This window comes from Ursus maritimus (assembly GCF_017311325.1).
Source record: "Ursus maritimus isolate PB19 chromosome X unlocalized genomic scaffold, ASM1731132v1 scaffold_X1, whole genome shotgun sequence".
In the NCBI taxonomy this organism is placed as follows: domain Eukaryota; kingdom Metazoa; phylum Chordata; class Mammalia; order Carnivora; family Ursidae; genus Ursus; species Ursus maritimus.
This window is the reverse complement of record NW_024423319.1, coordinates 38,342,961-38,366,699: the sequence shown is the minus strand read 5'-3', so window position 1 is coordinate 38,366,699 and position 23,739 is coordinate 38,342,961. Positions and strand designations below refer to the sequence as shown.

General features: G+C 52.4%; 1 protein-coding gene across 8 annotated transcripts in view; it reads left to right on the top strand.

Moving 5' to 3' along the window:
- TMEM164 (transmembrane protein 164) overlaps window positions 1-23,739 on the top strand; it is a 222,567-nt gene that overhangs the window by 145,796 nt on the left and 53,032 nt on the right. For 4 of the 8 annotated variants that reach the window (XM_040629167.1, XM_040629160.1, XM_040629145.1 and 1 more), the window contains exons 6-7: window positions 17,305-17,405; window positions 19,319-19,527. The exons of 1 other annotated variant lie outside the window; for it this stretch is intronic. In XM_040629167.1, coding sequence (XP_040485101.1) covers window positions 17,305-17,405; window positions 19,319-19,525 — 308 coding nt within the window. In that variant the 3' untranslated portion in view covers window positions 19,526-19,527. Of the gene's footprint in view, window positions 1-17,304; window positions 17,406-19,318; window positions 19,528-20,663; window positions 23,714-23,739 lie in introns of those variants that run through there. 3 more of the 8 variants (XM_040629152.1, XM_040629176.1, XM_008709293.2) reach the window with 1 other exon arrangement.

Below are 23,739 nucleotides of genomic sequence, written 5' to 3'. Positions count from 1 at the left end.
CGTGTCATTGGCACAAAGGTGGTGCACACACACGGGAGTGAATGAGATGGTCCAGGGTAGCTACGTCCAGTGGGGAAGAAATGGCACTTGGATAAAAGGCCTCTGGGAGCATCACCCTGTGAATAGGAGACAAAAGAAGAGGAGTGTAAGGAGATTGCAGGAAGGACTAGCCGATTGTTCTAGAAGCTGAGGCAGGAATGAGGTTTAGCAAAATCGTAGTGACCAGGAGCACCACGTCGGTTCAGAGAGTTCTGGCAAAGTGAGGCTGTTGGAGAAGTGGGGATGGGAGGGAAAGAGAAGGGTAAGGAAGGAGGGGTTAAGGGTGTTGCAGAGCTAATGGAGGGCTCCTCCCCACCACCTTTTCCCTGCCTTTCCTTTCCCCCTCCTCCCCTTTCCTCTCTGCCCAAGGCTGGGCACATTCAGGCGCTGGGATGAAGGCCAGTAGTGAGAGGGAGTATTTTGAAGGTACTGGGGAGGCAGGGGAGGGGAGGAACCGCAGGTGCGGGCCCCTGCTGAGAAGGAAGGGGCTTTGCAGTGGATGGAGATGGGTCCTGACAAGCGGCGTGAGTGCGGGAGGTGGGAGAAAGAGCTGCGTCTAGACTGGGCGCTGTCCCATGGGATTCTCCGGGATGGTGGGGATGGTCTACATGTACTCTGCTCAGTATGGTAGCGGCTCGCTCTGTGTGGCTCCGAGCAGAGCACACGGGGCTAGTGCAAACCCAGGAACTCCGACGGAGGAAGTTTTTTTTTTTTTTGCTTGATTTCAGTTAAATGACTTTGTATTGAAATGGAAATGACTGCAGGTCTTTTTTTTTTTTTTAATGTTAGTCACCATACAGTACATCCCTGGTTCTTGATGTAAAGTTCGATGATTCATTAGTTGCGTATAACACCCAGTGCACCATGCAATACGTGCCCTCCTTACTACCCATCACCAGTCTATCCCATTCCCTCAACCCCCTCCCCTCTGAAGTCCTCAGTTTGTCTCTCAGAGTCCATAGTCTCTCATGGTTCATTCCCCCTTCTGTTTACCCCCCTTTCTTCTCCTACCGATCTTCCTAGTTCTTATGTTCCATAGATGAGAGAAACCATATGACAATTGTCTTTCTCTGCTTGACTTATTTCACTTAGCATTATCTCCTCCAGTGCCATCCATGTTGCAGCAAATGTTGAGAACTCGTTCTTTCTGATAGCTGAGTAATATTCCATTGTATAGATGGACCACAACTTCTTAATCCAGTCATCTGTTGAAGGGCATCTCGGCTCCTTCCACGATTTAGCTATTGTGGACAATGCTGCTATGAACATTGGGGTGCATATGGCCCTTCTCTTCACTACGTCTGTATCTTTGGGGTAAATACCCAGTATTGCAATGGCTGGGTCATAAGGTAGCTCAATTTTTAACTTTTTAAGGGACCTCCACACTGTTTTCCAGGGTGTCTGTACCAACTTGCATTCCCACCAACAATGTAGGAGGGATCCCCTTTCTCCACATCCTCTCCAGCAATTGTTGTTTCTTGCCTTGTCTATTTTTGCCATTCTAACTGGCGTAAGGTAGTATCTCAGTGTGGTTTTGATTTGAATTTCCCTGATGGCTAATGATTTTGAACACTTTTTCATGTGTCTGTTAGCCATTTGTATGTCATCATTGGAAAAGTGTCTGTTCATATCTTCTGCCCATTTTATGATTTGTTTCTTTGTTTCTCGCGTATTGAGTTTGAGAAGTTCTTTGTAGATCTTGGATACCAGTCTTTTATCTGTAGTGTCATTTGCAAATATATTCTCCCATTCAGGTCTTTCGTAGCTGTAGCTGTTATCTGACAGTGTAGCTCGAAGGTCGGTGAGGAGCGCAGAAGGGGCCCTCCTGAAACAGATTTCCTTGCAGTTTTCTGGTGTGTACAGTTGCCCCATTTTCTCCGGGAGAGCTCAGCAGCCTGCGTGCAGGGGCGGAACACCTGCCTGAGGCATCCATCCAAGGGTGGGGCTTTGTAAGTAGGGTCAGTGGTGTTGAAGATCCAGAAAGCGAGGGGTGTGTGGGGCTTGGGGCAGAGTTTTGGTAACGCCGTCACCCACGTTCCTCTTTTCGAGTTTCCAGCCAAGGGCAGGTCACCCAAGGAGCAAGAACAGAATGGGAAACAGGGTGCTTACTTGATTATTAGCCGCGCAGGCCGACCAGTGCCTCCAGCACGGGCGGGGCTGGTGCCAGCAGCTTTGGTCCGGACCCTGACCATCTGATACAGCCAGATCTGTACACCGGCCCTGAACCTCTTTCCCACCCAGTCGGAGGAACAGAGGAGCTAGACCTGAAATTTGAACAGGCCTGGCTGCCCGCCAACAGATGAGACGGTTCTGAGATGTGCCTGATGAAAAGTGCGCGCCGCCCGTGCGGAGCAGGACCAACCTGCTTTCAAATCCCGGTTCTGTCGCTTACTAGCTGTGTGACCTTGGCGAAGTTCCTTAACTTCTCTGTGCTTCAGTGTTTTCATCTGTAAAATAGGAATCGTGCCCATCGCTTAGTTCCCACTATGTAATATTGCTGTCTGCGTGGTTTCTGTTTGCTAAGGGACCATGACTCTGCCTACCAGTCTCCTAAAATGTGGTCCGAGCCGTTTCTTCAGTTCTCGTCCTTAGCAGGCCACCCCTTGGGGATGAGCTACTGAGGGGGTAGGGAGAAATGTGGAGCGGCAGGGATGAAGAGGGCCCTCTGCCCACCTGGGAGTTGAGGGGGCTAGATGGTATGGAAGGAAGAACGAGGCGGAGGTCCGTGGGAGGTGGGGGTGGGTAGGAATCTAGGGATCAGAGGTCACCAGGAGGTGTGCGGGCTCGTGCCCAGTGGAAATGAGGATATGGAAGCTGAAACCACAGGAGGCTATGGTCAGAGAAATAGAACTGAGGTGGGCTGGCTGGGGGTGCTCCCTGAAGCTGGTTGTGGGTAGGAAGGTGGCGTGGAGGTGCAGATGTGTGGAGTTGAAGAGGTTCAAGGGGCCGGGAGGTTAGGGTGTTAGAAGTGGCCCCCGAGCGGGTGGTGAAGTCACCCAGAACAGTGTTGGCAGGAAAAGGCCTGATGTAAAGCTGGAGACTGTAAGCTCAGTGGGACTGCTCTGGGAGGAGTCTGATAGTGACCTGGAGGACCGGGAGGCGGGGGGGCGGTGTGTGGAGGGGGGAACGACCGTGGTGACAAAGAGAAGGTGAAGCTTTCAAGAAGGAGACAAGAGTAAGCATCCAGAAGCAGTAACGGGAGGGGGATCTTCAGCCCCCCTTCTGCCCATACGAGCTTGCTGTGAGCACAGGAGGACAAAGAGCCTCCGTTCAGAGCAGCCCGAGGGAGAAACAGGGTCCTGGGGGAGAGCCAGGGCTCTGTAGGGTGAGGAGGTCCCAGGGCCATGCTGTGAGGGGGTGGCAGGTATGGAAGGATTTGCTGATGGTGGGGTCAGGACCCGTGGGGCTGGTGACCCAGTTCCCCGCTCTGGAAACTCCCTCCCTTTTTCTTCATTCCCGCTGGTTGTTTTGGTTGGGTGGGTATGGTGGTTTTAGTCAGGCAGGGGTTCTTAACGTGGGGTCCACGAATAGGAATTAACAGGTCCATTAACTTGGGTGGGAGACACTGATGCTCACCACTGCCTTGAAATCACGGTAGCGGTTCGACTCGCTGCTAGAGCTTGTTAAATGCATTAGTACAGAAACGCGCAAGGACTGTGTTACAGATCTGTTTTTCCTAACTTGGTAACTCCGTTTTAACGTCGCTGGCTTCTCCTGTAGCGCTTTGCCTTTTATGCATTTAAAACCCTGTTCTGGAGAGGGGTTCACTAGTGTCCTATGTTGTCAGGGGGATCTGTGCGGCGGCGGCGGGGGTGGGGGCGGCTCTCGGAGGGGCTTCCGGAGGGTGAAGTCTGGCCTTGAGGCTACCTGGAAACCCCTTTCTACTTCACTAGAGGGAGCTCTTGTTTCAGAATTGGGAGCTGGGACTCGAGGCTTAACACAGGGTAAGGAAGGTGTTTTGAAACACGGGCAAATCAGATGTCCTTTGGGAACATTTCAGGAAACTGGGGTGTAAGAACCCCAAGTTGATGCAGGCAAGCCACGTGTCTCTGGAGATAAGCTTTAAAAACTTAACTCCTGGAGGATGAGGGTTGGGACACAGCCAGTGTGCTAGCTTCTAGGACGGTTAAAACAAGAATACTGTGGCCAGTGATGGCTTGAAAATTGAAAACTGGCCTCAAGGTCATACTGACCTCAGCCCGCCTGTTTCTTCCCCACCCCGCCCATTAGCTCATCCCCCCTCTTGTCTAACTAGCCTTAGGGTTCTGGGAACATTCTCTTTGTCTGGCTTCCCACTTCCCCTTTGTGTGGGCCAAGCGACGGGCCGGGCCGGGGAAAGGCTAGGGGGGCGCGGGCAGATTCTGAAGGCTTCTGCAGGGTCCGTGGGGTGAGGGAAGAGCTGGGGAATTTGAAACACTGGCCAGGGGCAGAGGCTTGTGCCGGTGGTTGGATTGGAGAGTTTGCAACGACCGTGGGATTTTCCCCATGGAAGAGGCAGGAATTGGGGCACAGGCGTGCTTTGTCCGAGCGGAGGATTAAGTCATGTCCTTCCCACTGTCACTGTAGCCACTTCCAGGAGGCACTGCTTCTCACATGGGGCCAGATTGGGGTCCCTCTCCTAGATTCAGGTCTCTGGGGCGGGGCCCAGGCATCTGCATTTTCTACACGTTCTTGAGAACAAGGGTTCTCACAGGGTAGTCCTCGGACCAGCAGTAGCAGCTGCCTAGCTGGGGAACATGTTAGGAATACAAATTCTTGGGTTCCTGACTCTAGGTCCCACCCCAGGCCCCCTAAATCAGAAACACTGGGGTGGCGCCCCGAAAGTTCCCTTGTGCCAAGCCCTCCAAGGGGGTTCTGATGCCAGCTGAAGTCAGGGATGCTGACCCAGGCTGAAGGTTAGGCCCCATTGCCTTGATGATCCAAGAGTCGCCCCCCACTTGCTGACACTAACCGCATAACGCGTGTGAGGCACCGTGGCGTGTTAGGGGTTTAAATCCCACTTTTCTGTAGAGTATCTCCGTGGTCCTTTGGCTTTTCTGTTCCTCCAGCGTTCCTGGAAGGTAGAGAGGGCTGGAAACTTCCTGCAAGCGGGACAGTGCTGCTTAGAGGGGTTTCGATCCACACATGGATGGGAGTGGATGCTGGGACCTGGGTCTCTGGACTCCAGTGCTGAGCTAGTCCGGGTCCACCTGTTGGATTCTTTGCCAGCTCAGGGCCCTCACTCCATGGGCTGTTGGCAGAGGGCTGGCTGGGATCCTCAGAGATGAAGGGGAGGTCTTTAAGTTGCCTTAGCCAGAGGCTGCGATGCCCAGTCAGCCCCCACTTAGGCACTTTGAGGGTGAAGCCTGGCCTGAGTGGGCTCTCCAGCCTCTCAGGATAGGAGGTCGACAAGATGGACCTTCCACATGGACATCTGCCTCAGGGCAGCCTCTTGTACGTTGGACAGACTAGAAGGCACAGTTCATTTGGTCAGATGCCTGGATGAAGGGGAGCTTGACTTGGGCCTGTGCTCAATGGCAAGAATGGGAAATCCCATATCTGTGGTCATCTTGGGGTCACGCCATCAAAGTCTTGCAGGAGCTCAAAATGGAGGCATCTCATGGAGAGGGCACAAAGCTTCAGGATATCATTGTTGTTAGGAACTAAACTAGTCATTCTCTTCCCTGTTCCTAAACCCACACCTTCTCTCACATTCTCCATCCCATTGAGTGGTACCACCATCCACTCGTCACCCGGGCCAGATATCTGCAGATAATCGTTGGAGCTTCACTCCTCTTTTCCTCCACATCCAGTCAGTGACCAGATGCTGTCAATTCGACCTCCTGGTCATTTCTCAGATCCGCTCCCTGTACTCCTCCTTTAGTTCAGATGGGATCATCCCTGACTTGTTCGGTTGCAGCAGCCTCAACACTGATGTCCCTGCCTCTGGCCTCGCTCTACTTCGGTCAGCAGCCAGACTGCAAGCTCTTCCCCTCGCTTCAGCAGCACCTGGGAGCCAGTTAGAAATGCAGACTCGAAGTCCCCACCCCAGATGTATGGAACCTACCCTAGACCAAGATCTCAAGGTGATTTGTAAAGTCCGAAATATCTCCCGTGGCAAACAGAGTTCTTCACAACCCTGCTCCCATCTTCTGTTTATCCCGCTCTCCTACATGATAGTCCAATGATACTGAACTGCAGAAAGTTCTCAAACATACTGGGCTGCTCACTTCATTCTTTCTGCAGATCTTTATCGAACCCCTCCTTTGTGTCAGGCACTTGCTGGGGATAAAGCAGTGAGCAAAACATACATATCCTTGTTTTCACGGAATTTACTCTTGTGGAAGGAGACAGTAAAGAAACAAGTGAAGCATATAGTAAGTCAGATAACGTTAAGTGCCAGAGAGGAAGAGGTAAAGCAGAGTAAAGGGTACAGGGATGCTGAATGGTCGGGGAGGCTGCAGTTTTAAATGAAGTAGCCTCATTTAAAGGGAAGGTCTCACTGAGAATGTGACATTTGAGTGAAGGCTTGTAGGTGAGGGACTGAGCCATTGGATACCTGGAGGAGGAATATGCCAAGAAGAGCAAAGAAGTGTATGGGCCCCGACATAGGAGTATTTCTAGAATATTCCAGCAACAGCAAGTGGGTCAGTGTGTCCAGAGCCATGTGAAGGAGGGGGATACGTTGTAGGAGATGAGGTCAGAGAAGTGCTGTAGATGAGGGGCAGATCATATATGAAGGCCTCACAGACCATAGTAGGAAGGACTTGGCATTTTAGTCTTAGGGAGGTGGGCAGCCGTTGGAGGGTTTTGTGCCGTGGACTCACAAGATCCAAATGAAAGTTTGAAGGGGTCACCCAGTTGCTATGCTGAAATTAGACCGCAGGGGCACAGGGATAAAAGCAGGGGAGACCTGTAAGTGATGTGTGTAATAACTCAAGCTGGAGATGCGAGTGGCTGGGGTACTGACAGGAGAGCCAGAGAAGGGTCGTTGGATTCTGGATACATGCTAAAGGTGCAGCCAGCAGGATTTGCTGACGGGTCAGATGTAGGGTGTGAGAGAAGGAGGGGTCAAGGATGACTCTCGAAGGTTTATGACCTGAGTAACTTAGATGGAAGACCATTCGTTGAGAACAGGAAGACTAGGAGGAGGGATTTGTGCTTGTTTACTGCTTTTTTGGGGTTGAGGGTGGCTAGGGGGTGGAAGTAACAAACATCCCAAAACGTAGTGGCTTAAAGCAATGACTTATCATTGGACTACACCAACCCAAAAAGCTACTGCACACTGAGGGCAACCTATTGAATGGGAGCAGGAATTTGCAAATGATATATCTGCTAAGGGGTTAGTATCCAAGATGTGTAAAGAACTTACACCGCTGAACACCAAAAGACTGAATAATCCAATTAAAAATGGGCAGAAGACCTGAATAGACATTTTTTCCAAAAAAACATACAGATGGCCAACAGACACATGAAACGGTGCTCAGTGTCACGCATCATCAGGGAAATGCAAATCTAAACCACAGTGAGATACCACCTCGCCCCTGTCAGAATGGCTAGTATCAAAAAGACAAGAAACAGCAAGTGTTGGCGAGGATGTGGAGAAAAGGTCACCCTTCTACACTGCTGGTGGGAATGCAAGCTGGTGCAGCCACTGTGGAAAACAGGATGGGGGTTCCTCAAAACATTAAAAATAGAAATACCATACAACCCAGTAATTCCGCTACTGGGTATCTATCCAAGGAAACTGAAAACACTAATTGGAAAAGATCTATGCACTCCTCTGTTTATTGTGGCATTGTTGACAATAGCTGAGGTATGGAAGTGACCCGAGTGTCCATCAGTAGATGAATAGATAAAGAAGATGTGGTGCACACACATACACACACACAAACACACACACACACACACACACACACACAGTAGGATATTACTCAGCCATAACAAAAGGAGACCTTGCCATTTGTGACAACATGGATGGACCTAAGGGTATTTTGCTAAGTGAAGTAAGCCAAAAAAAAAAAAAAAGACAAATACCTTATGATTTCATTTATATATAGAATCTGAAAAACAAAACAGATGAACAAACAAACAAAAACAGAAACAGACCCCTAGATACAGAGAACAGACTGGTGGTTGCCAGAGGGAAGGGGCTTCGGGGAGATGGGCAAAATTGGTAAAGGGGATTAAGAGGTACCCCCAAAAACCCCAGCGACGTCCTATTTTTCACAACTGTGGTTTGACTGGGTCATTCATTGTTATGGACCGAATGTTTGTGCCCCTGCCCCCACAAATTCTTATGTTGAAATCCTAGCTCTCAATGTGATTGTATTTGGACATAGAGCCTTTGGGAGGTAATTGGGTTCCATTAGGTTATGAGGGTGGGGCCCTCATGAATGGGATTGGTGCTCTTAGAAGAAGCCAGAGACCTCCCTACCCCTGCCACCTTGTGAGGCCACAGCAAAAAGATGGCTGTCCTGTGAGTCAGGAAGTGGGCTCTCCCCAGACACGAGTCTGCCTGCACACTTGATCTTAACACTTTATAGCTTTCAGAACTGTGAAAAAAGAAATGTCTGTTGTTTAAAGCCACCCTGTCTATGGTATTTTGTTATGGCCGCCCTTGCTGACTAAGATAGTTTTCTACTGGTCCTGCCTGGGCTCACCTGGAGCAGTTGGGATAGCTGGGCCTGTCTATCCACAAGGCCTTTCATGGCGTGGTGGTCTCAGGGCAACATTCCAAGAGGGCACACGTGCTTATCAAGCCTCCGATGGCACCTTTTGTGATGATATCCCGTGGGTCAAAGCAAGTTGCGTGGCTGAGCCTCGTGGGCCATGTGGCCCGATCGGCATGGGAGAGGAATACATAGGGATGTGGATACTGGGAGGGCATGACTTCCGGGGAGCCAGTACAGTGATCATCTACCGTAGAAGCCACAGTCCGAAGTTGGGTTTAGGAATGTGAGATCCCTTCGGGGCGCCTGGGTGGCGCAGTCGTTAAGCGTCTGCCTTCGGCTCAGGGCGTGATCCCGGCGTTCTGGGATCGAGCCCCACGTCAGGCTCCTCTGCTGGGAGCCTGCTTCTTCCTCTCCCACTCCCCCTGCTTGTGTTCCCTCTCTCTCGTCAAATTAAATAAAATCTTAAAAAAAAAGGAATGTGAGATCCCTGTTTAGGTATCCCAGTGCAGATATTGAGCAGGCTACGAGATGTGTGAGCCTGGAGTTCCAGGCAGAGGTCCAGGCTGAGATGTGCATGTTGGAGTCATCAGTACATAGATCGTATTCAAGCCACGAGACTGGTTGAAACTGCCCAGAGAATGAAAGTGTAGAGGGAAGAGAAAACCTCTGAATTCTGCAGCCTGACCCTCCATCCTTTAGAGGTCAGGGAGAGGGGGAGGAGCCGCTAGAGGGGATGGAGAAGAAGCAGGCTGTGGAGCAGGAGGAGAACGAAGAGAGAGCAGTATCCCGGAAGCCAGCTGAAGAATGCTTCCAGAACAAAAGGGTGTGTAAGATGAAGCCTGAGAATTGACCATTGGATTCCACAGTGGAAAGGTTATTTGTGATGCTGTGGGGAGCTGTGTTTGGTGGAGTGGGTGGAGGGGGGAGGTAGGAGCAGAAGCCGAATTAGAGCAGGTTAAGAGAGAATGGGAGGAGAGGAATTGTGGACAGGTAGTGTCAAAAAAAAAAAAAAAAAAGATGTGAGTCATGAATGTAATTTCTAATGTTCTAGTAGCCACACTCAGAAAAGGTAAAAGAAACTGGTGCCATTAATTTTAATAACATCTTTTTTGTCGTATTTAACCCAGTCTATCTAAAACATTATCATTCCAGTGTAACCAGCACCTCTCGAGGGCTTGGTATCCACACGTGGCCAGGAGCTACCATATTGGATTAGCCAAGCATAAAGAAATCTTTCAAGGAGCTTTGTTCTAAAGAGGGACCAAGGATTGAGGGAGAAGCGAGGTCAGGTGTTTGCAGTGGCTGGAGCGATACCGAGTAGCTGAAAGGGACAGGATCTGGATACAAAGGGGAAGGCTGGCCTTGGCTGGGGTCCTGAGCAGGTCATCATGGTAACGGGGGTGAAGGCAGAGCGCATCAGCCGCTGATGCAGGTACGTGGTTCGAGGCAATGATGAGAGCTTTGAAATTTTCTTTTAAAGATTGTATTTATTTGAGAGACAGAGTGAGAGAGAGAGAACACGAGCCTGGAGAGGGGCAGAGGGAGAAGCAGACTTACTGTCGAGCAGGGAGCCTGATGCGGGCCTCAGTCCTGGGACTCCAGGATCATGACCTGAGCCTAAGGCAGACGCCTAACCAACTGAGCCACCCAGGTGTCCCAGCTTTGAAAGTTTTTTTGCCTGACCCTCTCTTTCTCAGTGAAGTAGGAAGCCAGGTCATCGTCTGAGAGTGAGGATGGGATAGAACTATTGGAGGTTTGGGAAGAAAGGAGACCATAGTAAGTTGTTGCCTGAGAGAGTGAATGGACAGGGGAGATGTAGTGTGATTGCCTGGCAACGTGAAGAATGCACTTGAGGTTTGCGATCACGAATTTGAAGTGAGAACAGTCAGCACTGTTGTTTTTCTCCAGACACATTCAGCTGTGTGGGTGCAAGCAAGGAAGAGGAGCAGATTGAAATCTAACCAGGGCTGGTTTGTTGGGTTTTTTTTCCCCAAGATGAGTACAATTATGAGAGGCACCGTGGAGCCAAAGGTGTATGCCAGGGGCCTTAGAATGACGAGCCATGGACTCTAAGGAGGGAAGCAGGAGCCGTGAGGCACAGCAGGAAGATGGTGGGACTTACCGATCACAGATTCCGGCTGGGCCAAAGTGTCAGGGTCAGGGTGAGAGTGTAAGCTGGAAAGAGAAGTGGTAGTTGAAGAGGGAATATTTGACCTCTGGGGGCAGGTGGCAGATATTCACAATTCTGAGGTCTTGGGCATGACCATGGGAGTGAGTGGCTGAGGCGCCATAGAGGACAAGGTCACTGAGGAGGGAACTCAGAGACCAGGATACTAGAAGGTTTATCCAGGCATATGTTGAAATCCTCAAGAAATAGGACAGGGATGGTTTTGGAGAGAGTGGTACCAAGCCAGGTACTAACATTCTCAAGGGATGTTGAGGGCCACGACTCATATGTCTGTAGACAACCACAAAAGGGAAGAGTAGTGGGGTGGTACAGGATGGTGGTTGTAGGGTTTTAGGGAGGAAGGGGGGCCAGTGGTCTGGGAACAGCAATGCAAAGAAAGAAGTTACCTATTCTACCTACGTGGGCCAAAGGAGAAAAACCAGTGAGACTACTTTCAAAGGCCAGAGGGGAAGCAGGCTCCCTCATGGGCAGAGGTAGGGTGGGTGAGAGCAAAAGCATGAAGGGGATGTTCAGAGAAGTGACTGAAATATTGGGAATTTGGGTAATGATTTCTCTGTGACTTTGCAGATTCTGTTCCCTTTCCCTGGAATTCCCTTCCTTGTACTCCTGAAAAAACTTCTCTTCAGGTTTTACCACCTAGCTCCTGCACCACTCTTCCTGAAATCTCTATAGCCGAGAGTATGTGGCCAGCGTGTCGCCAAAGCCAGGGGCAGTATTGGTCTCTACCTCTATAGACAAGTGTGCTCCCAGTGGAATTTTCGTTGATGGCGGGAACGTTCTACCTCTGCCCTGCCCCGTAGGGTAGCCACTAGCCACGTGTGGTTATTGAGCACTTTGAAATGCGGCTGGCACAGCCAAGGAATCAAATTTCTAATTTTATCTAATTTTAATTCCTTTACATGTAAATTGTTGCATGTGGCTAGCGGGCTCATCTTGTCTTCGATCCTGTCTTCTTGGGCAGGGGGTCCTCTCCTGACAACGATCCATGCTTTAATCTCATTCCATGGAGTCTTCCTTGTTGATCTCTACACTCCAAGCTCAGTCCAGGCCATTTCTCTCCTGAGCTCTCCCCATAGACACCCCGTAGGCATTCAGTGTCAGCACGCTCCCCACTGAACTCCTCTCTCCCCTAACTCAGCTCAGTTACTGAAGTCATAGACTTGGGACGTGCCCCTCTTGTGCTTCTTCAGAACCCACCTCAGCTGTCATCTCCAGCCACCCTTCCTCCGTGTCCCCGACTTACTGTGCTTACCTGATGATACCACCTCATGGCCTTTTATTTTTTAAAAGATTTTTTAAATCTATTTGAGAGAGAGCGAGAGAGAGCATGAGTGGGGGGAGGGGCAGAGGGAGAGGGATAAGCTCGCGGAGCCCAATGTGGGGCTCGATCCCCTGAGATCAAGACCTGAGCCTAAATCAAGAGTTGGATGGATAACCGACTCAGCCAGCCAGCCGCCGCCCCCCACCCCACCATTGTTCGCTCCTAAGTGCCGGACAGTCGTCAGGGGCGGGGAGCATCTTTGCCCCCTTCTCGCCACTGCCTAGCATGGGGTCTTGTGCCCAGTGTTGGATGAAGTGAATGAGTCGAAGGGAGCAGGACAAAGACCAGGGAAGTGGGCGCCACCCTGCCCAGCCTCATCTGGTTGGTGTAAATCCTTCCTGGGTGGGACCATAGGACAGGAGAAAGGGCCCCTGGGAGGCCTCTGGGGATCTGTCTTTGCTGCTGCTGGTGGTGCAGGTGACTTCTTTCCCGGCACGCATGACGCTTCCTTCTGGCAGAAATCGATTTCAGAAAAAGCTATTATCTTGGATCCCCCCACCTGTAGAGATGAAACGCTTCTATCCTCCTGGGATATACGACGCTAGCGGAAAATGTCACATTTCTTTCTTAAAGTAGAAAAAAAATAAGTTTTATGTGTTTAATTTTTCCGAAAGTGCTTAAGTTTCTCTTTTCCTTTAGAAGAAAACTGGTTTTTCACTCGGATTATCCCAAGGGCCACATTCAGGTATATGGGGAAAAAAAGGAATGATGCGCGTTTGCATACAATTTGCATATATCTATGTAGAGTGGATCATTTATTCTCAGGATGCTTTCTTGCTTTCTTCCTGGCTTGCTTGCTTTTCTGGGGTTTTTTTTTGTTGTTGTTTTTTAGTTTCAGAGAAATTGAATCTTTGATTATCTGTACAATGAAAAGAACCAACAACAGTGAAAAGGCAGTGGAAAGCCTCCCCCCACCTTTCCAGAGAAGATCACTTCTTTGCAAAATTCCCTGGCTTCTCCCAGTCCTTTCGGAGATTTTGGATGGCTGTGGTTTTGCCATGATAAAAATAGCAGCCGCCTGCTGTGTGCCAGGCAAGCTGCTCTATTTACTTTTCTGTATCTCTTATTCTACTCGGCAGCCCCGAGAGGTCGATGTTACCTCCAGTCTTCACACAGGAAATGGTCTGAGGGGGCAGCACGATCTGCCCCAGGCCCCCCCGCCCAGGCAGTGGCAGAGGCGGGAGTCACACGTGTGGCTGTCCGCCCCCAAGCCCTGTGTGTTAAACCGTTAGGCTGTTTTCCATCCCTGACATGTTGTTTGGTGTCCCACCTTTGACACTTGCCATGACCAGCTGTGGACTGTTTCACACACGCTCGTGGTTTGGTTGTCACTTGAATGGCGGTTGCACAATATCGAGGCGCCAGAGTTCACCTTATCTCCCCATTCGGTTTGTTTCCAGGTCCTCGGTGTTACAGGTGGCGCAGGTGTAAATATCTTTGTGCAAATAAGGGCGGTCTGTTGGGTTCTTTAGGTATTCGATGAAAGTCCTCAAAGTAGGATTGCTGAGCCAAAGGGTTTGAAAGAGGTTGATGATTCTCTGGAAGGTCTGTGCCGGTCATTTGCTCACACCCTCGTGAGTTTTGGAGTGCCCACTGTGTACCAGGTGTTGCAGGTAAAGGGGGGATTCCGAAATGGCCCCTCATTCATAGAACTGACATCCTGGCGTGGGGCGGATGGGGCATCCCAAAGTGGATGGTAGTAAAGTGGGGGTTGGGGCAAGGGGCAGTGAGAACGTGGACCCCGGGCCCTATCTGAATGTGCCTCTCCCCCATAGCGTGGGGCAGGGACTGTGGGGCAGGGGAGGAGCGCGATGAGGAGAGGGGCTGCCCAGCGGTCTGGGCCTCATCCCGGCTTTCCCCAGGTCTGTAGCTGAGCTACCTTGAGGCTGAGGACCTCCTGGTCGCCCCGCACCCTTTCCTGCGGTGGCCACCTGGCCTACAGGACCTGTCACTGCTGCCCAGCTGCCAGTAGGGGGAGCCAAGCAGAGGATGGAGGGAAGTAGCTCGGGACTAGAGAGGTGTGAGCGGGAGCCTGAGCACCTGCTGGTCCTCCAGGTCCCCTCTTCCCCTCAGTCTCCCCAGCAGCCAGGCGGACAACACGGGGCCCGATTACCATTCATTCCGCAGACGGGAAGGTGCGCAGTGTAAGCATACAGCTCAGTGTCTTCTTGCAAACCAAGCGCTGTGCCAGATGCTAGGGACACAGAAACGCATCCGACAGCGTCCCCCCTTTCCCGGGGCGCTCCGGTCTAGATGGGTAGACAGACAAGGAAAGAGACCATACGACTTGGTGTGGTGGCGGTCTGGACAAGTGGCAACAGGGCACCAAGCAGCAAGTGGCCTGGCAGCGTGTGAGGGCCCAGCGCCCTGCTCTGACTTTGGGGGTGGCACTACCCATTTCCCGGCCTTCAGTGTCTCCATCTCTGACCAGGAGGAATGGTCGATGCCCTCCAGGGGCCTTCTGACTCATAGGTGCTGTGGGCCTGGCTCTTGTGCCCATGGCAAGCCCGAGCTTCTCCCCCAGAAGACCCGCCTGGCTTCAGGCACCCCACCTCACTCCTTCTTCTTGCCACACTCCACCCCCCGCCCCCATGGTCTTCCTTGATGTTCTGCCTCTGGCCTTCCTCTCCAGGTCCACATGTGCCCTCGTGTCTTTAGTGGCTGTCGGGTGCTGCTGACACCTACATCTGGATGTTCAGCCCCCCCCGTTGAGTGTGTGACGTCATGTCATCTCCCCAGCAACCTTATGAAGTAGGCAATGGCACCCCATTTTATAGATGAGTGAGACTGAGAGAAACATGTCCATTTGGATATTCTGCAGATGCCTCGATTTCAACATGTCTGAAATTGGCCTCATCGTCTCCCTACCTTCTGCCCCAGTCTGCCTTCTCCTCTCTTCTCTGTCGCAGTCGGTGGCACCATCAACCCAATGGGGCCCAAGCTGGAGGCCTTTCTAGATTTGTCCATCCTCACCCTTCCTCCCCAGCATCCATCCCGCACATCCTAGTGAGATTTTCTTCTACTTCTCTCCAGCCCTACCTCTATGACCTTTGAGGGCCATCCATCCCCTTCCCTCTTTGGGTTCCTGCAGCAGCCTCGTTATCCACCCCCTGCCTCGATGTTCTCTGCCTCCACTCTGTCCCCCGCACTGGCCCCAGGACCTTTCTCAGGCACATATCTGATCACATCACTTTCCTGCTGCTTCCTGTGGCTCTGCGGCTGGCCATCCATGGGCTGAAGTCCATCCAAGAAGACGTGTTTTGTTTGGTCCGAAGAGCATTCTTAAAACATTTTGAATTATTGGCCAACATTAAAAAATCAGGAAATTCCACATGAAAGTTCATACTTCTGGCTCCTCTTGCAAAATGGAAAAAACTGGCAATTCTGGGAACATGTCCCAGCAGGGCAGTGGTTAGATGGAGCTGAGTGGCGGTTGCCATCTTTAGAAGGGACACGGGCTCTCCAGTTGGCCAGTCCCCAGCATCCTTAGCATCTCTTAGTCTCCGGTCACTCTCCTCTCCCAGTTGCCTGAGACTTGTGGCATCAGGGCTCATGACCCTGCAGGTATGGGCTGAAGTCCAAGCTGGGTCTCAACCAACATCCTAGTCTACTCCTGCTCGCCACCCCACTGCACCCTCCGCTGTGGCCTCAACTCTTACCCATGGTTCTCTGAATTGCCTTGCGCCCAGGAGCTCATGTCTGCCTGTCTGCCTTTGTGGGAGCTTCTGGCTCTGGAATGCCTGGGCCCCTGGCTTGTCCTTCAGGACTGCTCTGTGCCCCCTCTACTAAGAAGCAGTCCTTGTTCCTACATCTTCCCCCCTCCCCCACCTCCAGCTGAGTTCTGTCTTCCCATGATAATGTGGCCCAGGCCACAGGCATCCCACCATCGCACGGCATTATCATTGTTGATTGGCCTGTCTGCCTCCCCCGGGGGACTAGGAGTCTGGGGTTGTCGGGAACCTGTCTTCTTCATCTTCCTATCCCCAAAGGTTAGCACGGAGCTTGGAAACATAATAGGTGCCTGATAACTGGTGACTGAATGGGTGAATCCATAGAGGACAGACTTGGGAACATACAACGCCAGGATGGAACGCTGCCACCTGCTTGCTTGGGATAGAGAGTTCCAGCTTCGTTTCATTCTGGAGCAATCCCCCTGCCCGAGTCCCCATTCAGAGTGGCCCCCACAGCATCCTCTAAGCCATGGTTCCTAGTGACGCCGGAGGGAAAATACATCGTTCTCGCTGTCCCAGGCAGGAGGGAGCTGTGTAACGGTCGGCAAGTGGCAGCGCCGCTGGATACGGCACATTCTGTAGTTACCTGAGGCGTGATGACCATGTGTCACGATAGCATCTGACACCCGTCAAGCGCTCACACTGGACCAAATTCTAGACTATGCGCACACAGCCCATTATTCCCTTCGTTCCTTGCCACAACTGTAAGAAGTAGGTGGGACTGCTATCCTCGTCTTCCAGATGGGAAAACTGAGACTTAGGGAGTTTCCACAACTTCTCCAGGGCCACGCAGCCTGGACGTGGTAGCATCTAGATTCGAACCCAAATCTGTGGGCCATGAAAGTGAACCTTCCCAACCACCATGCCACACTTCCCCAAAGACATCTCTCTTTAGAAACATGAGGGAAAGATGGAAATAAATGTGAAAGTGAAGGGTGCGCCATTATATATACAGTTAGACTCCAATTAGTAATTAAGAAAAAAAAACAAACCAAATCTTGAGGCATAGGGAAAACAACATACCCCCACAAGTTAGCAGCATTGCGTGTGGGGAGTAGAACGCCGGGGATGTGGTGTTCTTCATTTTCTCCATCTCGTTTCGACTTCTATAAGATTTTCTAAATTTCTCTAACGAGCAAGCATTCCTTTCATCATCATCAAAAAAAAAAATCCTCCCTCTGAAACGGCCCCGGCAGCATGTGGCAGAACAGGGGTTGGGAAGAGGGCTGGCTGGAGTCGCTGGNGCATCAGCCGGCCCGTCTTCTACGTAGCGAGGGGGGGGCAATCTGCTGGCAGCGGCCGCGGCCTCGGCACCTGTACCCTCGAGGGGCAAAGGAGAAGTGAGTCTCACCATCTCCCCTTTTCCTCCAGGTGCTTACACCCCAGAGCCCCTCAGCAGTTTCCGGTGGGCCCTTCTCTCAACTGGCCTCATGTTCTTTTACCACTTCAGCGTCTTGCAGATCCTGGGCCTGGTAAGTTTGGTTTGGTCCCCTTCGATCCCGCGGCCTCGGCACCTGTACCCTCGAGGGGCAAAGGAGAAGTGAGTCTCACCATCTCCCCTTTTCCTCCAGGTGCTTACACCCCAGAGCCCCTCAGCAGTTTCCGGTGGGCCCTTCTCTCAACTGGCCTCATGTTCTTTTACCACTTCAGCGTCTTGCAGATCCTGGGCCTGGTAAGTTTGGTTTGGTCCCCTTCGATCCCCGTCTGTGCGGAGTTCTCCATAAATCTTGATAACCTGGTTGGCGCTGGCGTATCGTTTTGTTTTGAAAATACAAGATGCCAAAGGCCAGGATGTCAGATTGTTGTGTCTGGGTTGCTGATTTTTGATCCACGGCCTGGGCCTCTCCAAAGGGTTTTCGGAAGCCTTCAGTATTGACCGTTTCTTTCATCCCGGGGGAGGCAACGATGCCCTTCGCTCACGACCACCCGGGTCAGAAATGGCGAGCTGCAACTGGAAAGTGATTTGCTATAGACCCTGTGGCGGGGGAGGCAGGACCTTGACCCTGGCCTGGCCCTGGAGAGGAGGCTTCTGACCTTGGGTCCCTTCTGGGCCAGCTCCCAGGCCCTGAGCTGTGTGGCCAGTGGAAGTGCCGTGTCGGAGGGACTCCCGTGGCGTTCTGGGGTGTTCAGACCCGCCCGGAGCATGAATGATGGCTGGACTCAGTAGTTGAGTTTTCCAGAGCCCAACATTGCTGAGTGCATGGGTGTCTATATTGGTGGCAAAGCAAAGGAGGAAGAACTCGAGGCTGGGGGGTCAGGAGCCCCCAGTTCAAGTCCTGGCTCTGCCACTGTTCTGGGTGAGTCACCTCACCGTCGAGGGCAGAGAGCTGTCCACCCCTCTGTGACATGGTACCAAACCCCCAGCCTCCCCGAGAGGTGGTGAGGACTTGTCTCAAACGTGATCGCGCTGAAAGGGCTTTGGAAGGCAGGTGCCGTGGCCGTCCTCAGGGCAGGAGCGGCATGTCTGGTTTTGTGCGCGAGCGGCATGAAGGTAGCATCAGCCGTGTGGAGCCTCTCGGGGCCTGGCCGGACTAAGGCACGTGACCGATGTCCCCAGTGCCTCGGGAGGAACAGTCACTTTCTCTTCCCCAGCCTGGCATATTGCGCTGCTCTGGTTTGCCTAGGGGACAGTTTGAGCTCTTTGCCAGTGGCGTGAATGCTCCCGCACTCGAGGAAGGCAACAGGATGACTTTCACACCTTACTGTGAGCGCTCTCCACTGGGACTGCTTGATTCCAGAGGGGTGTGTGTCCTCATGTCACCATACATACCATGCTCAGTCCCACCTGCAGGCCTAGGTCAGGCCGCGCCTCCTACAAGGCAGGCCCCGCTCACTCCATTCCTCGCCATGACCCCCATCCATCCTTCATGAGTCCATTCAGGGTGCCACCTACTTCATGAAATCTTCTCTGAGGACTCAGTGCCCTTTCTGTACCCTCCTCTGATCTCATGGTGGGGGAAACCTGGTGAGCACCGTCTGGTTTGAGGTCAGATGTGGTTGCCCATGCCAACTGGGTTGGTTGCCAGTTCTAAGTGGAGGCAGGAACCATGCCGTTGACTGTTCTGTCATCCCCTGACACCTCTCTGGGGACTAGGCACGTGGTAGATGCTTAGGAATGACGGCAGGCTCTGGACCCAACCAGAAGGCAAGACTGAGCAACACCAAACAGCTTTTCCATTGGATGGCCTCCCCCATCACCTCCCGAGGCCTCTAGCCTTGACCCACTCCCCAAAACCCTAGGGCAGAGAAAGCCCCTCATGAACAGGCGGGGATTGGTCAATCCCTCCTTGTCTAGTCCCCCATTAGGTAGAGGTGGCTGAACTGGCAAAAGCCAGAGAAAGCCTCCGGATGGTGAACGCTCACTCTACCTCCCTTGTCCCTGCAGGTCACCGAAGTGAATTTGAACAACATGCTGTGTCCGGCCATCTCAGACCCATTCTACGGCCCCTGGTATCGCATCTGGGCCTCGGGACACCAGACTCTCATGACCATGACCCACGGGAAGCTGGTCATCCTGTTCTCATACATGGCTGGGCCCTTGTGTAAATATCTGCTGGATTTGCTCCGGCTTCCAGCCAAGAAAATAGACTGAAGGTGCTTGTCTTTTTTTTTTTTTTCTCCCTGAGGAAGCAAGTCTTGACTTGACTTGGAGAACACCCAGTTCTTGATGAAATCATGGGGAGAGGGCAGTAGGGTGTTTGGTGTATTTCTTTTTCCCTCCTCTCTGTCCCTTTCTTCCACCGCGCTTCCTTCCCCAGCTCTTCCCCCCAGGACATCTCCTGAAGCCTGGGGGGTGGTGTTGTGCCAAGGGCTGGGTTCTTCCTCTTCCCCTTTGGCTCTTCCTCCCTGCTCCTAGTGGCCTTACGTGGGCGACGGTAGTCAGTGGTGTTCATTCTGCTTGTTGGTGCTTTAACGACAGCTGGTTGAGGGGATGGGGAACGACGAGCAGTTCTCTGGACACTGAAATGATGACATTGGGTTGAGTTTCATTTGTCCACTGCCAGGGACCTCCAGGCTTATGCCGGGGTCCCCCTTTTGTCTCCAGCACAGCCCCCACCATAATGGGACTGAGGCCTTGTTTCTATACCAGCGGCAGGCTGAGAGCCAAGGGATTTCCCAGCTCATGGCCAAAATAGAACCTGCCAGAGTCTTCCCACTGGTGTCCCATGACTCAAAGCAAGCAGCCAACCAGCCACTCCCTCCGAGATGCTGCCTGCGGTGGGAGGTGGGGGTGCTCCTTGGCCCCAGGGCTAGATTCCGTTGAGGGGGATGGAGAGCTGTTGCTGTTGTGATGGCAGACCCAAAGTGAACAAGTTTAAAATACCCACGACTCTTACTAGGCAGGACCCTGGGTAAATTCTGCCCGACAGAGCTGAGAAGTGACCCATATCCCGATCAGAAGTGAGTGTTAGAAATTAATCAATGGAAGTGGTAACTTGAGAAAACTGTGATTTGAATCATATGCTCCATTTTAGTTGAATGTTTGATAGTAGATACCATTTTAATCTTGAGTTCCCCTTAAACGTTTCCATCTCTCTCTCTCTGTCTCTCTCTCTCTCTCTCTAAAAGGCAGCTTCAGGGAAGGGTGAGCTGGAGTTGGGTTTTTTGCTTTTTGGTTTTCTTTTTTAATTTGTTTGCTCCCTTGTTTTTGGATGTTTGAACTCGGAGAATCCTTGCGTCAGGGGCCTGTCTCTGCAGGGGCTCCTACCATCCGTTCTGTGCTTTCACAGGCGATGTTAGCATCCTGGATTGGGGGAAGATACAGATCCTGCTGGTGTTGTTACCCTAGGGCCACGTGTCATCACCTCAGCCAGATTCCATGATGAATTGTTTCGCATAGGGGGCATTACGCACTCCCCCCTCCACCTGGCCCAGCCCCAAAGCCCATGTCTGGGTTGCAAAGGAGGTACCAAGAAATCAGTTCTCCGTGGTGCAGGTTCAAGTGCTTCAGAAGGAAGACCTTTTGTCCAAAGACTTGAGCTGAGTCACACAAGGACTTCAAGGAGGGAACCAGTGACTGGGCATTTGCTGACTCCTTGTGGGCTCTACCTAAGAACAGGTTTGCCTAAGAACAGAAAAGAAGGTTCAGTGACTTCCTCTGATGCCCCCCCCCGAAACTCTAGGCAACCCGATCGCCCTGGACTGGGTCCTGTATTCCCGGTGTTACTGTATTGTAATAGACCTAGATTGAGCATCAGTGACTCAGTGGTCGTGATTCGAGCAGACGGACCTCCAGAACTCAGCAGGGTGCAGGAGAGTCTCTTGGACCAAGGCGAGGCCTGGGAAGCAGCTGTGGGAGGGACCACCTCTCCGTAGAGGCCTGCTGGCACGGAGATGATCAGTTCCCAGGACATGGGGGAGCCAGAGGGAGGACACCGAGTACTCTTACTCCCCTTGAGCTCCTTGTGACGCATACCCTTCATTTTCTGCACCCCCCGCGGAGGGCTTGGCCAAGTTTGTCTTAGTATCTCTCACCCTCGGATCATCCTCTGGAAGGGGGTCCTCCAGCTGCTGCGCGTAGGGATGGCCCATAAGAAAATGTGTAAGGCCTCCATGCCCCTTGGCTCTTTATAAAAGGAGTGGTTGGAAGGGAGGAGCCCCTGGAGGCATGTCCTGTCCCCTTCTGGAACACGGAGTCTCTTCAGGCAGATGGTCTGTGCCTCCGCTGGGGGCCAGCAGCCTGGGTGGGGCAGATTCTCAGCTCAGAATGCCACGAGGGTAGAGCAACTCTGCACGCTTGCCCTCCCTCCCTGTTTCTGTGGTACAGGTGGCCAGTCAGCCCAGGCTTTCTGGCAGCGGCATGCTCCTAGAAGCTCGCCTTTGCTCTGGTTACAGCCCAGTGTCCCATTCTGGCTGATCGTCCCTGTGCTTGGAAGGAAAGAAGAAAGGGAAAGCCACATGCCTGGCCATGCCAGAGGCAGCTCCACCTGTCAGGGGAAGGGAGCGGTGGAGGTGCGCTGTAGGGCCGGGGGGCTCGGAAGCATGCAGACAGAGGGAAGAGAAAGCGAGCCCAGTCCGCAGGCTGTGTTCGAGGTGTTGGGGTGCAGTAAGCACCTGATGTGGTCTGCACCTCTTACCTTGGAACCTGAGCCCACCTAAGGCAGCCTGCCTTGGAGGGTGCCCCCCTTCCTGGGGGTCCACACTTCCCAGCTCCTGCCTACGGCTCTCCTGGTGGGACCAAGGAGGTTCCCCAGCCACCTTGGCCACCTTTCCAGATGCCATTTGCCAGCGTGTGGGAGCTCACCATGTGTGTGTCTGAGAGCGTTCGGAGAGGTGGACAGTTTCTTTTAAAACAGCCCCAGGAAGGGAAAGGAGTGCCTCTCCAGCCGCTTGTGTAGCGTCCGGCAAGGATCTGGGCTGATGAGAACGGTGCACTTTGCTGGCCAGCTTGCGGCAGCAGCTCAGAAGAGCAGAGATGGTCATGCCTGCTTATGCCCCATTCCTCTTCCCAGTAGTTGCTTCCATACACCAAAGATGGTCCGGCCCATCTTCTTCCCAGAGGCCTGGGGACACGATCGTCTGTCCGCTTGGAGGCCGGTTGGGGGGACAGTTGGCTTACTTTGCCGTCTGCTGCCTCCAGCCTAGCCTCTGTCAGGGCTCTGCTGTCTCTGCTCCTTGCTGATTCAGTGTTTTGTGGCGTGGGCACGGCTCCCCACCGATAGCAAGTTGTCAGTCTGTCTCCGTGCACTGGCGTTGGGGTCCCGGTGCCACCCAGGGCTGAGCTGGGTGGCTCAGGGTCGGGGGGGGGGTTACCAGAAAGCCCTTCCCCCCTCCCTGGACCAAAAAGACCTCCCTGGATTAGTAGCTGTTGATCCAGAGTCCTCTGTCCTCTTTCGGAGACCGAAGGGGACTGGGCGGGGTGGGGGGAGACAAGAGGGGCGAGATGCGGTGCTGGTTTTGGGAGATCAGGAGCAGGCAGAGGGAGGGTGTCCTTCGGGCCCTGGCACCCTCCTCAGCAGGCCCCTGCCTGGGGAGGGGTCCCCCACCGCAGCCCTGCTCTGCCCTCTCAGAGGGGGTCGAGTCCGTGAGAGGAAGTGAGCCTTCTGTATACAGAGTGAGCCAGTCCGTGCTCAGGAAAGCCTAGTCGCTTACTGTTGCTCTTATCTGTGACATTTTTTTTTTTTTTTTGTACACTGGTTTGCTCCTCGTGGCACGAAACAAAACAAAGCAAAAGTCGTCTCAAGCAAAGCTGTTGTTTTGGAAACTTGCTTTCTTTCGGTGTGAGTTTTGTACTATAAGGAATTCTTCATTTATATCGGTGTTATTGTGGTAGAGAGAATAAGGTAGTCTCCTTTTTGCCGGGAAATCGGCAGATGCCTCTGCCCTGGGCCCCCCCCTCCGTCCTTCTCCATCCCCAGGTGGATTTGAGGTGTACTAGGCGGATCCCTCCCTGGCACTTCTCCTCCCCCCTCCCAGTGGCCCCCTTTAGAACCAGTCTTGCTTAAGCCCCCTAGACAGCGGCAGGGGGACTATTTTTGGCCAAGCTGGTTCTCGGGTGCTCTGTGCCGCCCATCCCACCCCCAACCAGTTTGCTCACCTCCTGGGGCATTTTGTAATGCGTTTTCTCTGTTTTGTAAAAAAAACCTTTTGATTGTACCGAAATGGTTTCTGCAGTTACCTTTGGAAATAAATGGTCATTAATTTGTGTACCTAGCATTCTAGAACTTTAGTCTTCAGTGTTTCTGTGGTTGAAGATCCCTGAATGATAAAGGACCCCTCACCATGGGACTTACTATTACAATGTTTTCTTCATTTACTCTTATTAAAAGATTTATGAGAACCTAGGCGTCTTGGCCTTCCTTCCCA